General features: G+C 42.1%; 1 protein-coding gene across 8 annotated transcripts in view; it reads right to left on the bottom strand.

Moving 5' to 3' along the window:
• The window catches only part of LOC120371739 (glypican-5-like), a 627,960-nt gene that overhangs the window by 352,908 nt on the left and 257,838 nt on the right, over positions 1-17,214 (bottom strand). For 7 of the 8 annotated variants that reach the window (XR_005584553.1, XM_039487907.1, XM_039487906.1 and 4 more), the window contains exons 5-6: positions 11,038-11,097; positions 8,536-8,661 (exon numbers count right to left, since the gene is read on the bottom strand). Coding sequence is in view for 7 of the 8 variants with exons in the window: in XM_039487907.1 (XP_039343841.1) it covers positions 8,536-8,661; positions 11,038-11,097 (186 nt within the window). In the remaining variant the exon portion in view is untranslated. The remainder of the gene's footprint in view (positions 1-8,535; positions 8,662-11,037; positions 11,098-17,214) is intronic. The other variant, XM_039487904.1, reaches the window with a different exon arrangement.

The raw sequence follows: 17,214 nt of genomic DNA, 5'->3' as shown, positions 1-17,214 counted from the left end.
GATAGGTCTGGCTCTAGAATCAGAGACATTTTGAGGCCCGCTGGCATAGCGACATGGGGAAATGTGCATACCACCTGTCTGTATTATGCTTGGCTCAGTCAGCTGCATTCGTACCTCACTTTAATGAACACCAAATTTATTCACAATTGTTCAAATGCTCTAGATTTAGATTAATTGTGTTTGATTAATATTTATTACTGCTTCATCAATGGAAACTGCACACACATTGCTAAAATGACTTGTAGCCCAGTGGGCTAGCTTGTCTTCATTATTCTTACTGCTTTGCATTATATTCAGCGGTAATGCAAGAAACTTATGGGCCTGTATCCTGTAAGACATTAGCGTCAGCAAGTTAGCATACATATGTCTGGGGTCTTTCACCTAGATAAATGGAGCTAAAGCATAAGGTCCATGTATGACTGTGACCTGTAACATAGAGGATGCATTAAAGCAGATTGGCATAGGGGCTTTCCTAAGTTCATACCCTTTTAAACTTAACAGGTACACCACAATTTAGAACTTGGAAAGAACCGAAATAACCAGTTAGGACAGAAATAACAAATGTGATATCTAACCACAAAAGGGCCATGGTAACGAATTGATGTATATAATAAATTGAGATAATTGAAATACTAACCTATAGGAAAAAGACACTCCAACATTAGAGAGGTGAGGAAATACAAATAAGGAGAAGGGAAAAATCCCCTACTGAATATGCATTGAACATAATGGCATCAGTGTAACATATTATAAAAGTGGCATCCCAGCCTAGGGGCGGTAGGAGAGAGAGATGTAGTCCTTGGGAGATTCCAGAATGGTGGCCACTGGTGATGATGGGGAAGGTGATGAGGAAGATGATGGCTAACATTTCAGGTTGTTCTACAAGGGATGGTGTGAGTATATGGGTGGGTGGGTGGATGTATGTTCTGTAGTATCTCTGTCTATCTTACTAAGTTGGGGTCTTTGTGTCTGTGCTAAATGTATTAATAAACTATATTTGTAAATATAAAAGAGCTCCTACATTGTGAGGGTTGCAACTGTGCACATCAGGGTTCCCAACTATATAATAATTTAAATAATACTGGGCCTGATCTTGGGGCAAGAACCTGTCAACTCTCAAAGTGATAACTGGAGATTCTTAAGTAATCAATATAATTAACACATAATCTAAGATCAGGTTACAGACTGTCTAATTTCAGTGTAGTGTACCTATTCTAAGTACCTGTACATCTCCTGCTAAAATGCTGAATTCCTCAGGGAGTATCACCAGAGAATCTCTACAGTGCACCTGGACCAAGAATGTACCAGCTAGACTACTTTTCCTTTCTCCATCCACAGAAAAAGGACTGCATCAGAAAAGATTGTTCTACTATGTATCAAGGCCATAGGAACCTAGGTTTTCTCTTGGGATCTGATCCAAATACCACTGGGGTCAATGGAAAACCTCCCACTGAGTCTTTGGATAAGGCCCTTAGGGACCTACGTAAGTACAATTTTCATAACAGATGAGCACATGGTAGTTCCCTGTGAATGCCCATGGACTCAAGAGCTGAACTTTAGGCACCCAGTGCTGAAAATCATCGCCCAAGTTTCTGATCCCCTCTCTTCACTAACAATAACAAGGCCTATACACACAGCCTGATAATCTACGCCCTCAGCTCCCAAGGAAGCCAGCCCCTTGCAGGACTGGGCCTTTATAGTCCACTTCAAAATGTATTGAGACTTTTTACCCTGCTGGTTGGTAAGTGGGGCAAGGAGAAGCAGACTCCTCTAGTGATTGATGAGAGGCCATACCTAAAAGGAACAAAGGGATTGTGTTTCATACAACAGCAACAAAGAAGTATTTGCAAATCACAGAATGTTCCTCCTAGAGGTGTTGTGAGGTACTACACTAAGGGTCAGGGGGCATACAAATACCCTATGATTATTATAGACAGACTTTTTTTCCCACAAGGTTTCATGAACTAATAGTGAAACTTTCCTTCCCACAAGAAACACCTCTATTCACAGGCAGGATAGTGTTAGTGGCAAGTGGGGGCAAGAAAGCTTATTCCCACTGCTTATTCCCATTCTATAGCCTGTGAAGGCCCTAGTGCATCGGTTTGGAGGTCATTGGTGGGGCTGTCTTTTGTTGCTCATCTGAACGGCATTCCCTTGCTAGTCACAAATCTGCACAAAACACTCAGTTTCAAACATTTTTTCTTCATAAAAATTCATAGAAAAAATATTGACACAACATTTTACATTGCCGTCGTATTACATCATGGTATGGTCATTTCAAGTCTCAGACATGATTTAGAAAGCTACAATAGAATGAGACATTACAGTGTGAATGTTGACACCAGATCATTTGGCAGAACTTAACAATCAGCTATATCTGCTGACTGATGTACAGTACAAGCCCATTTTTGAAGACTGTCTCGTGGTGTTTTACGTTGTATTTGTGTGCTATAAATAATGTAAGCATTGTATTTGTTTTTCTTAAAGAGCCTGAATGTCAATTAGTGTATGCCATAAATAAATATTGCTCAGTTTCCAGATATCCATATAAAATACAAGAAGGGACAAGGAAATAAAAACTGGGATGGCTGCCAGTTTCATAGGCTGAGTAACCTCAAGCTAAGGTTCACAAGAGATCCCACCATATTAATACTGGAGTTCTATTTTCTGATACAGCAGTAAGTCTATATTTTCGTATTGGTGCTATTTATTATCGAAGAAATCTTACCCTGGGAGTTCTGGTGTACTGGGAAGGGAGAAAGAGCATTAGAGAAATGAATCTTCAGGCAAGTAGCAAGGCAATATTTCTACTCATGGCTGAAAAGGGCACGAGGAGGAAGAACTGGCTACTATGCCAGCCTGTTAAACAGGTTATCAAAGAAGCTGTATTTGCCAGCAAGGGGGCACATCAACCCCGCAATCAGCTATTACATGTAGCATTGCCAGCAGCACACATTGTCAGCAGCACAGGGCTGGTTGAAAAACACATTTTTTTCCTGCCAAAAATTTTGAATGAACAATTTTCATTTGAAATTTTTCCATTTTGGGGTGGACATTTTAGATATGAATCAAAATTTCTATTGTACTTGGGCTTTTGAAAAGGAAATGTGTTCAATATTTCAGATTTTTCTTTTCCCCTTTTGACCCCCACTTATTCCTCTTTTCACCCCCTCTCTTTCAACTTTTCAAAATTTACAGAGTGGCAAGTGGAAAAATGAATCACTGCAACTTTACACCATATAACTTTTCCAAATGTTCTTATCTTCCAGTATTTGGAACCTTTGGGGGGGTTATCAAAAACCAAAGGAAAAATTTCAGATTTGAAATCAAACAAAACAATTAATTTATTTTAGAAGCCCTCCACTAAAAATTGAAAAAAAAATTAATTGAATACAAAGTTTTCCTGTAACAATTTTCTATGAGGCCTCACTTTGGGGGCAGAAAATTATTTTGTTTGAAAAATTTTGACAGGCACTTAATGTGCAACCTGCAGTATGCCTCGTGCACAGGGGCGGCTCTAGGCACCAGCAAACCAAGCTGTTGCCTAGGGCGGCCAAATCTAGGGGCCGCAGGCATGACCGCAGGCATGACTGCGGCAGCTCCGGCTCGGTGGGCTCCGGTGGACCTGCAGCGGGAGCTCAAGAGGGGACCGAGGAACGCTGCCTGGGGCAGCCTATTTTCTAGAGCCGCCCCTGCTCGTGCACTGCAGGATCTTGGAGCAGCAGCACTGGCCAGAATCACAGATGGATAGACTGTCTTGAGTTGTTGACTTCTTGAGTTCTCTTCCACCCCTACATTTCTGTTTCTATAACCCTACCAGTGCTAATCAGTGAAGAGCATGACTCCTTTTATATCACTATAAACTACTGTTTAGAATACTACACTGTTGCTGACATCTCCAAAATTAGCCTGCATGCAATCATTTGTCATACACAGAGCTCCTTAAATATTAAATTTCCAGGTTATCTCCAGATACCATAGTTTTTTATTCAATTACGTTGAAGCTATTTACACATAGTGTTATAAATAGAGCTGTTGAGGACCTGGAATGTCTGTTTTATGGGAAACATGGTGATTTCAAATTTTGCTTTTGTTCCAGATTGGACCAAAAATATCTCATTTTGAAATTTCCAAAGAAATGAAATGTCCACAGAAAAAAATTGTTTCAGATCAACTGAATTGTATTGTTTTGATAAAACATTTTGAAACAATATATCACTGTAATCTATGATATAATGTAAAATAAAACACAGATCAAAACATAATTTTGTCAAAATCTTCACATTCCCACTGAATGTTTTGATTTCAGTGGATTGGCATTTTCCAATGGAAGAAACATTCATCTGGAAAATTTTCGATCTGCATTTCGATAATGCACTGGAACACATTTTGTCAATAACAGTATTGGACACAGCTAGACTCTAAGGCCTGGTCTACACTAAGAGGGGGTTCGAATTAGGGTACGCAAATTCAGCTACGTGAATAGCGTAGCTGAATTCGAAGTACCCTAGTTTGACCTACTCACCCGTCCAGACGCGGCGGGGTCGAACTCCGCGGCTCCCCCGTCGACTCCGCCAACTCCTTCTGCCGAGGTGGAGTACCGGAGTCGACCGCGGCGCTTCTGGAGTTCGAACTATCGCGTCTAGATCAGACGCGATAGTTCGAACTCCAAAAAGTCGAACTCTCCGCGTCGAACCGGCAGGTAAGTGTAGACGTACCCTAAGACCCTCTTCTGTCCCTAGAGTAGACGTTATCTTATACTGTAAAATCTTCATACACAGAGTACCAGAAATGACATTGGAGTTTTGGAGTCAAAACAGGAGTATGTCAGGGGTGTCTCATGTCGGCAATCCTCTTCAACATTACCATCAACTGGGTTATGCGGCGTACAACAGAAGACATGCCAAGAGGCATTAAATGGACACTTTTCTCATCCCTTGAAGACCTGGACTTCGCAGATGGTGTTTTGGAGTCAAAACAGGAGTATGTCAGGGGTGTCTCATGTCGGCAATCCTCTTCAACATTACCATCAACTGGGTTATGCGGCGTACAACAGAAGACATGCCAAGAGGCATTAAATGGACACTTTTCTCATCCCTTGAAGACCTGGACTTCGCAGATGGTGTCACTCTCCTATCACATACCCAACACCATATACAAGAAAAAACAACTCGACTCAATGCATTCAGCCAGCAAATTGGACTGAAAATCAATCACAATAAGTCAGATATCATGTCCCTTAATATTGCCTCACCATCACCAGTATGGATAGAGGATTATGTTCTCACCAATGGAGAAAGATTCACATACTTGGGCAGCACCATTAGCCAGGATGGTGGAACAAGTCAGGACATCCGGAACAAAATCAGTAAAGCCAGGAACACCTTCAAAAGCTTAAATACAGTCTGTAAATAATCGAAATACACCGTCAAAAACAAACTGAAGATTTATCAGAGCTGCATATTTTCAACACTACATTATAGTGCAGAATGCTGGGGAATGAGAAAGTATGACATGTTTAAACTGTCTTCATTCCATACAACCTGCCTCAGAAAAATCCTCCATATCTTTTGGCCCAGAACAATCTCAAACCAAGATCTATTGACACAGTGCAGCCAAGAGGATATGAGCACCATCATTGCCAAGAGGCATTGCAGATGGATCAGTCATGTGCTTCGGATGGAAACTGATTCCATCACCAGATTAGCAATAAGATGGACACCCGAAGGCAAGCAAAAACGAGGCCGCCTGAAAACAACATGACGAAGAGCTGTGGAAGCTGACCTGAAAAACCTGGGGCACAGCTGGGGAGCCATTGAAAGACTTTCCAGAAACAGACAGAAGTGGAGGAGCTTTGTCGCAGCCCTAAATGCCAGAGGTGTAATAGGAACATGATGATGATTATTTACTTTCTCCAGACCAGTTATGATTTTATAGACCTCTGTCATATTCCCCCTTAATCGTCTCTTTTCCAAGCTGAAAAGTCCCAGTCCTATTAATCTCTCTTCATACGGAAGCCATTTCATACCCCTAATCATTTTTATTGTCCTTTTCTGAACATTTTCCAATTCCAATCTTTTTTGAGATGTGGCGACCACATCTGCATGCAGTATTTAACTAAATCTCCAACTCTGAATTTAAGTACAAAGACTGGTTCATATTACCTGAGGAACAAATGAAGAACTACAAATTCCTAATCAGGGCCAGCTCTACCATTTTTGCTACCCCAAGCAAAAAAAAAAAAAGGCGCTCGGACCGCTGCCCAAACTGCCGAAGCAAAAAAAAAAAAAAAAAAAGGCAAGAAAACATGTCTTTAAGGTGCCGCATATCAACATGCTGAATTTGTGTGTGAACAGAAATGCCATCAGAGCGCAGCACAGAAAAGTGCTTTACAACTATAGCAAGTCATTTTTCAGTGTGAGGTGCTTGTTAGATTTCTATAACTGAATTTGTCACATTTGTCATATTGCGGGTTGGACCACTCATATTTCAGATTAAAACCAAACCATGTCATGCAATGTCAAATACTCCAAAGAAAGAAATAGTCCATCTTCATTAGTCTTCCTGTCCCCTGATAGTAGCTGGTGATACCAGTATCTCAGCTTCATCTGAAACATAGCATGGCCTCATCTTACTGTAGTTCCGCAGTTGCTCACAGAGTACCCAAAATGAAACTGGTTTTATGCTTTCAATCACCCAAACTCTGTAATGCTCAGGTTATTTGCTTTCATTGGTTTGGGAGTTTTTTCACTAAATGTGAGGGCAAGTTTACACCCAGCCCTGCATGGACTGAGAAGAGCAGGAAGAAAATGGCGCACAGGACCTCTGCTTTGTGCACACACGCAGGAACAGGCAAAGTATGGTCCTTTCACACTCCTGACCTCAATTACTACACAGAGCTAGAGCCAGTCCGGAGTAAGCCCCCTTACACACACACACACACACACACACACACACACACACACACACACACACACACACACACACACACACACAAGTAGCACTAGCCAAGCACAAAGAGGGCCAGACACTGCACTCTCTTCATGGGTGACGAAGCAGCTGCTCTTCCCTCTGCATTCCCTGGAAGCTCCAGTTAACACTGACTGCTTCAGGCACAGTAAGTCTTTGAGCTGCATCTCGCCTGGAGCTGCACTGCCTCCCCAGCACAGTGGCAAAATAGAGCCTGTGAACCCCTATCCTGCAGTGTGAAGCACATGGATGAATTGACTTTTATGATCGGCTTCAACATGGTCTGCAGGGGTGCAGCAATCTGACTAGGTGCAACATATTGCAGGGTTGGGGCTTCCATCTGGACCCTCATTAGCTCTAAAACTGTTTATGTCCTCTCTGTAGTGTGAACAAAAGTCTTGGATCCACCATTTCCTAGAAGCCAGTGCAGACTTCAGCAATTATTGTGCCAAGGAAATTAATATTGTTGTCTGCTGACAAGGCTTTTGTTTTGTTTTGTTTTACACAAACTCATGGGGCCATAGTATTTCAGAGGTCAAACCAGCACATACTTAGTCACCAGAAAGGGGCAGATTGGGCATGAAAGGATCCAAGGTGAGAAATAGAGCATCCAACTGAAAGTTCCATTCCTACCCTATCAACGTCATTAAACTCTAGGGGTCTGTCTACACTGCAATGAAACACCCACAGCTGGCCCATGTCAGTGGACTTTGGGCTGTGGGGCTATAAAATGGTGGTGTAGACGTTCTGGAACCTTGGGATCCTATGAGGGCAGAGGGTCTCAGAACTCAGGCTCCACCCCAAGCCTGAATGTTTACACTGCAATTTTACAGCCCTGCAGCCTGAGCCCTGTGAGTCTGAGATACCTGACCTGAGCCAGTTCCAAGTGTTTTATTGCCATGTAAACATACTTTGGGAGTCTAATTAACAATTGCGGTACATGCTCTTTGCCCTCCCATTTTGCTTATAAAACAAATGAGTCTGCACACTCAGAACGACCTACATACCATAGCTGCTCCATTGCCTCCTTTCAAAACGCAAAGCAACCAACTTAACCTCACTGAAAAACTTTACTGGTATGCAGGTTAAAAAAAGATCAAGACAGTATGATCTGGTATTTCTGGACCTAGAGTGTCCCCACCTTACTGTTAAAAGCATGACCCTTGTTTTCCCAGCAAGGAGGATCTGCGACTGGGTCAGCAAGTTACTGTAGGGCTTCAGTGTGCGAAAAGTGGGCCCAAAATTAGTGTTACTTAGTCTTCTTTGGAAAGTGTTTCAGTTCACTGTATAATTCATTATAATTCAAAATGCTTTTTTTCCTCATAGAGATTATACAACACTACTTGAAGACCCCATTATCGCAATCTCATGTGTTTAAAAATGATCAGATATTTAAGGATCATGAAGGTCATTAAACTGTTTATAGAACATAAAGTAATATGACATTTCAAGACAATGCATCATATCTAATACAACATATTTTAAAGCACCAGGAGAATCTGGAAAGCCAGTTTTGTGTACCCAAATATGTCCATGTTCAGTACAAAATTTGACTCTCACAATTACCTTTCCACAACATCCTCTCCATTCCAGCAAGTCGAGCTGTCCCGCATCACCAGGTCCCCATCACACAGCCTTTCTGCTATAGAGGCATAAAAGGTTCGGGATCGTTTCATGTAGCTGATGAACTCTCTACAAATTAGGAAGAGAAGAAATTAACAGCAGAGCAGTGAATTCCTGGGGTGAGTTAAATCTTTGGTTCATGGTTCTGTAAAATTAAAAGTTTGCATCCCTTTCAAAAAGAAAAAATCTAGCAAAGTTAATTTGCTCTTGTTTAAAGTGTATTTCTGTTGATGATGTATCCTCTGTTCCTATTCACCACAGCATTAATAGATTAAATTGTGTTTAAAAGGTAGTGTTAACAAACAGCATTAGTGCATCCCACACAGATTGAAAAATTCTTCATTTAAAGCTTTTATTCAACAGAGAAAATATTATTTGGGGGTTCTACTGTTAAATGGATGTGTTCTGTCTATAACTAAAAGTCAATATTTTTACCTCCCCCCTCCCCAAGCCAGGGGGAGATTAATTAAGATGCTGTCAGTGCTATTACTGGATGGAAAAGGCGACCTATAACCAATCATGCAATCCTCCATTCAGTGACTAAAGCATACAATTCGAGCGTAGAAAAGCCAACCTCCTTGAGTTGTGAGGGGGTTAGCACCACCCCACCATCGCCATCCATGTCAGGTTTGTCTTAAATAGGATGCACCCTCTCATCAAGTCTGGCACCCTGCCTGTAGTAATGGCCCGTGCTTCATGTTTTGGAGGGAAAACAAAAAGTCTGGACAGCGCAAATAGCCTGTTGTCTGATGTTGCATGGAGGGAAAAATTCCTACCCAGGGGCAACCAGCTGATGTCCTAATACATGATTACACCAGTTTTACTGAGGTGACCATATAAAATAAATAATTACCAACATGATAATAGCTTTACCTCAGATACCAGAGTACTTCTCTGTATTTAGAATACCAAGGAGTGAGATTATGGGGAGTATTTCTGTAACCTTAGGTACTCCTAACTGGTACCCATGATGTCTATGGGCTTGTCTACACTGGCAATAAACAGCGCTGCAACTTTCTCGCTCAGGGGGGGTGAAAAACACCCCCCTGAGCGCAGGAAGTTGCAGCGCTGTAAAGCACCAGTGTAAAAAGTGCCCCAGTGCTGGAGCTATACTCCCAGCACTGGAGCCATACTCCCAGCACTGGGAGCTACGCCTCTTTTGGGGGTGGTGTTTTTTTTTTTAGAGCACTGAGAGCTCTCTCCCAGCACTGCTCCACGACCACACAAGGCACGTTAAAGCACTACCGCGGCAGCACTTTGGCGTTGCCAGTGTAGACTAGCCCTAAGCCTTGGTGCTATGAAGATACTATTCTGGACATGAAGCAAAGCCATGCACAAAGACTGAAACTAGAGCTCTAAAAAAGTCAGTTGTTGCTATTCCTGCTCTCCCATGCCATCAACACTGCAGTATGGAAAGGCAATGCAACCATTCTGGTTCAATTGCTTCCAGGGTGCAGGCTGTATAGGAGGACATTCCATGGAGGAGGGGTTTGGTGATACGGTGGGGAGTGCTGCAGGGGAGTTGTCAATGTATTTGTTACTATGTTGGGGACAAAGGGAGCCCTTAGCAATACTCATCTCCCCAGGATGTAGCAAACACAGGAAAGCAGCTAGACACCCACTCCTGCCAAACCATGGGTTTGGGGGATGGATTCCTTTTCCTCTAGCCCTTCTTAGGCCTTGTTTTCATTAGGTAATAAGGGGTTTTACCACCAAGTTTTAGCTACTATGTGGTAATAAACACATGGTTAAATCCTAGTTTGGACACAGCTGTTGTAGTTTTAACATGAGGGCCATCCTAAGGAAGGTGTGAATTGGCCCTATTCATGTCATTTTAGCAGAACTGTGCAGTCACTCTGTGTTCACAAGCATGGAATGAGCACAATTGTCTCTCTCTTTCCTCCTTCTCCCAAATTTTCTCTCTGCTTGGTGCAGTAATTAATTAAGTAGTAAACCTATGATTTATACATCACTACCTGCCCCCACGGGATCGCCTTATGGGCTATCCATTCTATGAAGGTTGCAGAGATGCCTAGCTTTAAGGCTGGTCAGTCTACCAAACATACTGTTCTCTCAAAGTGCACTCTTCTAAGAGTGTGCTTCTCATCTTACCCTGTTTTCCCAAAGCTGTAAAGTCCCTTGGTATTCTTGAAAGATTTCAGTTATGTACGTACACACATAAATACAAAGTCTCAAAATAATATCTTAGCAAATGTAAAATGATGTGTTGATTTCTGCTGTTTTCATTTCTTACAAAGGCACACTATTTAAATTTTAATAGGAAAAATGTATTTTCCAATAATAAACCATTATTGATTTCTAAAGTAGCTTTATTCAAACGTCTGTCTTTCCTAGATCAGAGTTGGTAATGGAACCAAGAGCCTTATAATTTGGATGAGCTACACAAAGAGACAACAAAATATGTCACCTTGTTTTCATTCTTACCGAGAGATTTTTTTCAAACTTCTGGATTTGTCATTCTTTGAAGCTTTCAGAGGCAGAGAACTGGAATAGGCCGGGGAGAATAAACATCAATCAGAAGAGGTTGGGGGTGGGGGAAAAGCAGGAATTCAGGCAAATGAGGGAAAGAAATGAGAAACAAAGAAAAAAGTAAAAATTATTTGAAAGAAAAGGTCACCAAGCACATGCATAGGATTATCTCAGAAAACAAATGAGGAAAACTATCATGAGATTTTCCAAAGTATAAATACAATAAAAAATATGTCAATGCATTACTGAAAAACATCACAGGTTGGTGGTTGAAGAGCTTTTTCCTAAGATAGCTTCAAACAAAAATTACAATTACAAATGCAGCAAATACAACAACATACTAAAAATAAATTCTATGGACTTGAAATCTACCATATCCATATACAGAATGAATGAGTTGTGAATACAGGTCAGCTGCCATGTATATGAGAAAATAATAGGAAAAATGGCTTTGAATGTGCACCACACAAAAGAGAGTACAAGTGGAAAGTCTTTGTTTTTCAGGGTAATGAGCAATTTGTTTAATCTCTTCATGGTTATGCAAGTACAGATTTTTGTGCTGTTCAGTTCTGGGACTCAACAACTGATAGCATTGAATGAGACAGGTTCATGTGCATAAGAACCACCTTCCAAAGTAGAAAAGCCAGATCACAGGGTCATGCCAGAGGAAACAGCTCAAATAGATCACTCTAGGAAAGCCCTCATTTCCACAAGATAATGGCTCTTTTAGCAGTCCAGATTCAAGCATACATATGTGTTTTGTGGTTCTGCCATCCTGAGCTGTATAGAAACATTTGGCTTAAATATATCTCGTATGGTGAGGAGCATTATTACGCTCTCATTTACACCAGAATAAATCAGGAGTAGTCAACGTGAGAGCAGTCTCTGGATGGCTAATCTCCCCTCAATACTTCTGCATAATGCAATGGCTTCGTTAGGAGCTATAAATGCATGTAAAAGGCAACACAGACCCTCGTGCACCTTACATACCTAGTGAAGCTTTACTGAAGAAAATGGACTATATTTTCAACAGCACTGAGCAGCACAAAGCAGAAGTCAGAGAGTTGGGGGAAAAGATGGCAGAGGAAGGCTGCTCTAAATTACTAAGGCTGCTAATGGCCCCAAAAAGCTATGGATTGTCAGCATGCGGAGATGCCCTGATCACTTCCTCTTTAACCCACCATGCCCCCATACTGACCACATGGAGGGATGGGGTCATGGGAGTGCTGCGAGTGATGCTCCTAGCGGGCCAGCTAAACACAAAACAGACCTTATGCTGGGGAACAACAATGGCCAATGGGGACTATGTGCATGGTCAGACTACCAACACTTGGTCTGAAATGTTTTAATCTTCTCCATAGCCATTTGCTTTGCAGTTGGCATTAACAATGTGTTTTGTACTTCCTCTTTGATTAAATTCGAGCACCTACAGTTGGATCCAACAGATACATTTAATTCAAATCAAATAGGTGGAATTGATTTCATACATTTCTTAAGAAACTCAAAATTAGTTATTTTAATAAGAATAAAAGATCCTCAGGTCACAAAACAACAATGAAACCCTAACATAGTAAGATTTCAATTGCTGCCTTCTCTAATCAGAGACCAAATGCCGTGTTTTATTTCTTTGCTAAGCAGAATATATTTCTATATTTGTAGGTAGATCTGTATCCAGTTTGTTTAGTGGAGTGAAAAATATATTACAGAACAGATATTAAAGGAGGGTATTTTGGCTTTGCCAAGTGTTCTGATCCAAGCCCGAAGAGTGTTTTGTGCTGAAATCAGCAATAAAATCCCTATTTACTGATTGAGATATATGCTGTTTGCATTCCTACATCATCATGGAGCTTCACTTTTCCTGACATTCCTGCTATACATCACAGTAACCTCCAGGTTAAAAATGACTACAACAGCAATGTTGCCAGTTTCAGTTAATCTCTGAAGAGTGTTGTGCAATTAAAAAAAAGGTAATTAAATCTATAAATCTTCTTCATGCTGTATTGTTGTAAATACATTCAGAGTTAGAAATTTACTAAGACCATGCAGTATTTGTACAAATTTCAGTTATCGTGCATTGTCCCAAAGGAGACAGATTTAGCAGAATTAAGAAAAAAAGGTGCAGGAACTGAATTTAGATGAATTAGGGAATCTATTTTAGTGAGAGATAAAGTTTAGCAAAACATGTTATATCAGGAGAGCACTTAGAACATGAGCTTAATTTTAAGTACATGAGTAGTCCCAGAGCTGAGCATGTGATTAAAGATTTAATTCAGCAGTCCATCTCTATTCAGCATAGGATTTAGATGTGTGCTTAACTCAAAACACATCTTTAAATCCATTGCACTCAAAGGGATTAAAGCACGTGTTTACAGTAAGACACCTGCTGAAGTCCTGTGCTTAACTTAAGTATGTACTTGAGTAGGTTGCCAGATCAGGAATAGAGTATCAGCATTTTGAATTAGTTCACTGAGTAACATTTACTCTATTTTACAGTATACTGGCATCCCTCAGTAGATTAATGGCACTGTCGCTCTTTACAGAGCATGGTGTATGCGCTAACGAGTTCTCTGATGACTGCTGAGTCCGATGCGTGACTGACAGTGAAGTCCACAGGTAGGGCACACCTATGCGCTAGCAATGATCTGAATCCAAGCAACAGATTCTTTCCTCTTCTGTCCTTGGTCATCACAAAAGCTTGATCCAGTCTGCCTTGCTCCATCTACAAACTGACTCCAGCAAACAGAGCAGCATTCTGCATTCCTTTTCCAATCATCCACAGATACTAAGGGTACGTCTACACTATGGGATTATTCCGATTTTACATAAACCGGTTTAGTAAAACAGATTGTATAAAGTCGAGTGCACGCGGCCACACTAAGCACATTAATTCGGTGGTGTGCGTCCATGGTCCGAGGCTAGCATCAATTTCTGGAGCGTTGCACTGTGGGTAGCTATTCCGTAGCTATCCCATAGTTCCCGCAGTCTCCCCTGCCCCTTGGAATTCTGGGTTGAGATCCCAGTGCCTGATGGGGCAAAAATCATTGTCGCAGGTGGTTCTGGGTAAATGTTGTCAGTCATTCCTTCCTCTGGGAAAGCAACGACAGACAATTATTTTGCGCCCTTTTTCCCTGGATTGTCCTGGCAGACGCCATAGCATGGCTACCATGGAGCCTGTTTTGCCTTTTGTCACTGTCACCATATGTGTACTGGATGCCGCTGACAGAGGCGATACAGCAGCGCTACACAGCAGCATTCATTTGCTTTTGCATGATAGCAGAGACGGTTATCAGTCCTTCTGTACTGTACTGTCTGCTGCTGTCATGGGTGCCCCTGGCTGAGGTCGGCCGGGGGCACAAAAGACAAAAATGGGAATGACTCCCCGAGTCAATCCCTCCTTTATGGTATCTAAAAATAGAATCAGTCCTGCCTAGAATACGGGGCAAGTGTACTAGAGAACCAGTGAATCAGAGAACCAGAGAGCACAGCCGCTCCGTGTCAGATCCCGCAGAAATGATGAGCTGCATGCCATTCACAGGGGGTGCCCCTGCATCAACCCCACCTGTTGCTTCCCTCCTCCCCCAGGCTTCCTGGGCTACTGTCCCCCCATTTGTGTGATGAAGTAATAAAGAATGCAGGAATAAGAAACAGTGACTTGTTAGTGAGATAAAATGAGGGGAAGGCAGCCTCCAGCTGCTATGATAGTACAGACAAGACATTAAGCAGTGTGGGGGAGAGGAGCCCAGCATCCCGCTGCTATGATAGTCCAGGAAGTACAGAATCTTTTCTTTACACATGAAGGGCAGAGGCTGATGGAGCTCAGCCCCCTGTTGCTATGATGAAGACGGTTACCAGCCGTTCTGTACCATCTACTGGGAATGACCAGGAGACCATCATGGGCTGATGATGAGGACGGATACCAGTTCTTATGTACTGTACCGTTTGCCACCAGGCTGATGATGACGATGGATAGCAGTCATATTGTACCATCTGCCACCAGGGATGGGGGGAGAGGATGCTACAGTTCACTGCCGCAGCATCGCGTCTACCAGCAGCATTCAGTACACATAGGGTGACATTTAAAAGAATCAAGAGACGATTTTTTTCCCTTTTCCTTCTGGGGGTGGGGTGGGGGGTTAAATTGACGAGCTATGCCCTGAACCACCCCGGACAATGTGTTTGACCCTACAGGCATTGGGAGCTCAGCCAAGAATGCAAATGCTTTTCAGAGACTGCAGGAACTGTGGGATAGCTTGAGTCCTCATTCCCCCCTCCCTCCATGAGCGTCCATTTGATTCTTTGGCTTTCCGTTACGCTTGTCACGCAGCAGTGTGCTGAGTCCTCTGTGGCCTCTGTCTGGAGATTTTTTTAAAATGCTTTGGAATTTCGTCTTCTGTAACGGAGCTCTGACAGAACAGATTTGTCTGCCCATACAGCGATCACATCCGTATGGTCCATGCTGGAGCTCTTTTTGGATTTGGGACTGCATCGCCACCTGTGCTGATTGGAGCTTCACGCTGGGCAAACAGGAAATTATATTCAAAAGTTCACGGGGCTTTTCCTGTCTACCTGGCCACTGCATCCGAGTTCTGATTGCTGTCCAGAGCGGTCATAGTGGTGCACTGTGGGATACAGCCCGGAGGCCAATACCGTCGATTTGTGGCCACACTAACCCTAATCCGATATGGTAATACCGATATTAGCGCTACTCCTCTCGTTGGGGAGGAGTACAGAAACCAGTTTAAAGAGCCCTTTATATCGATATAAAGGGCCTCTTAGTGTGGACGGGTGCAGCGTTAAATCGGTTTAACGCTCCTAAAATCAGTTTAAACGCGTAGTGTAGACCAGGCCTAAGTGATCTTTGCAAGCATCCCAAAATCTGTGCAGTAGTCTGGGTCTCTTTCTAGTCTCTTTGCAAGCTTCAGAGTACAGCACACTCTGTGGGATCCAGTAATCCAGCATTCACTTGACATGTCCAAGCCTCCTTAGTCTTTTCTTACAAATGAAATGTTCCCACGAATGACATACCAGCCCAAATTAACATTTCCACATTTGTCACCCTTCTTATTCAAAGAATTTTATGCAAGCATCTATATGAAAGCTGATTAGTCTTATGGCATATTTGGTGTCAGTCATAAATACTGATTTTCACTTTAGTTGACAATTTGTTATTGTTCTAGGCTCTGTCTTGCGAAAGATCAAAGTTCTTGGATGCTTTGCTGATTCTGCTAGTGAGCTCAGTATCAAGATCTACACTGCTGGTAACAGTCGAGCCAAAGTAGCAAAACTGGTAAATAACATCCAGATGAATACCATCTAAGGCAGGGGTTAGCAACCTTTCAGAAGTGGTGTGCCGAATCTTCATTTATTCACTCTAATTTAAGGTTTCATGTGCCAGTAATACATTTTAATGTTTTTAGAAGGTCTCCTTCTATAAGTCTATAATATATAACTAAACTATTGTTGTATGTAAAGTAAATAAGGCTTTTAAAATGTTTAAGAAGCTTCATTTAAAATTAAATTAAAATGCAGAGTTCCCCAGACAGATGGCCAGGACCCAGGCAGCATGAGTGCGACTGAAAATCAGCTCGCGTGCCTCCTTCAGCACCCGTGCCATAGGTTGCCTACCCCTGATCTAAGGTGATATCTAGAACTGGTTCTGAAGAGCCTTGGTGCATGATATGGTTCTTCAAGCTTATTGATAGCTCAAAGATTTTGCATGACTCAGAGAACTTGGTAATAAGATGTTGTGGGGCATATAAACACTCTGAGCCACAAGGGTGGCATCATCTGCAAACAGGTCCCTTATGATGATCTCCTTCACCTTCATCTTAGCTCTGATCCTTGCAATGTTAAACAAACCTCGATCATGTCTGGTGCTAAGATAGACACCCTCTTGAACATCACAGAATGCATGTGGAAGCAGGAAAGAAAAGTAAATATTAAGCTATGTAGAAGCCTGTATGCTACCCTGCTTCACTCCACTATTGATGTTAAATGAGTCAGACTTTTGGTTTTCATACATTACAGTTGCCTTCATGCCATTGTGTAAGGATTTCATTATGTAAGCTTCTTCAGAACACTGTAAAGCCCTGACCAACTAACCCTGTCAAAGGCTTTTGTTAAATCTATAAA

Source organism: Mauremys reevesii, linkage group 9 (assembly GCF_016161935.1).
Source record: "Mauremys reevesii isolate NIE-2019 linkage group 9, ASM1616193v1, whole genome shotgun sequence".
In the NCBI taxonomy this organism is placed as follows: Eukaryota; Metazoa; Chordata; order Testudines; family Geoemydidae; genus Mauremys; species Mauremys reevesii.
The sequence above is the reverse complement of the archived record's forward strand: the minus strand, read 5'-3'. Positions and strand labels throughout refer to the sequence as shown.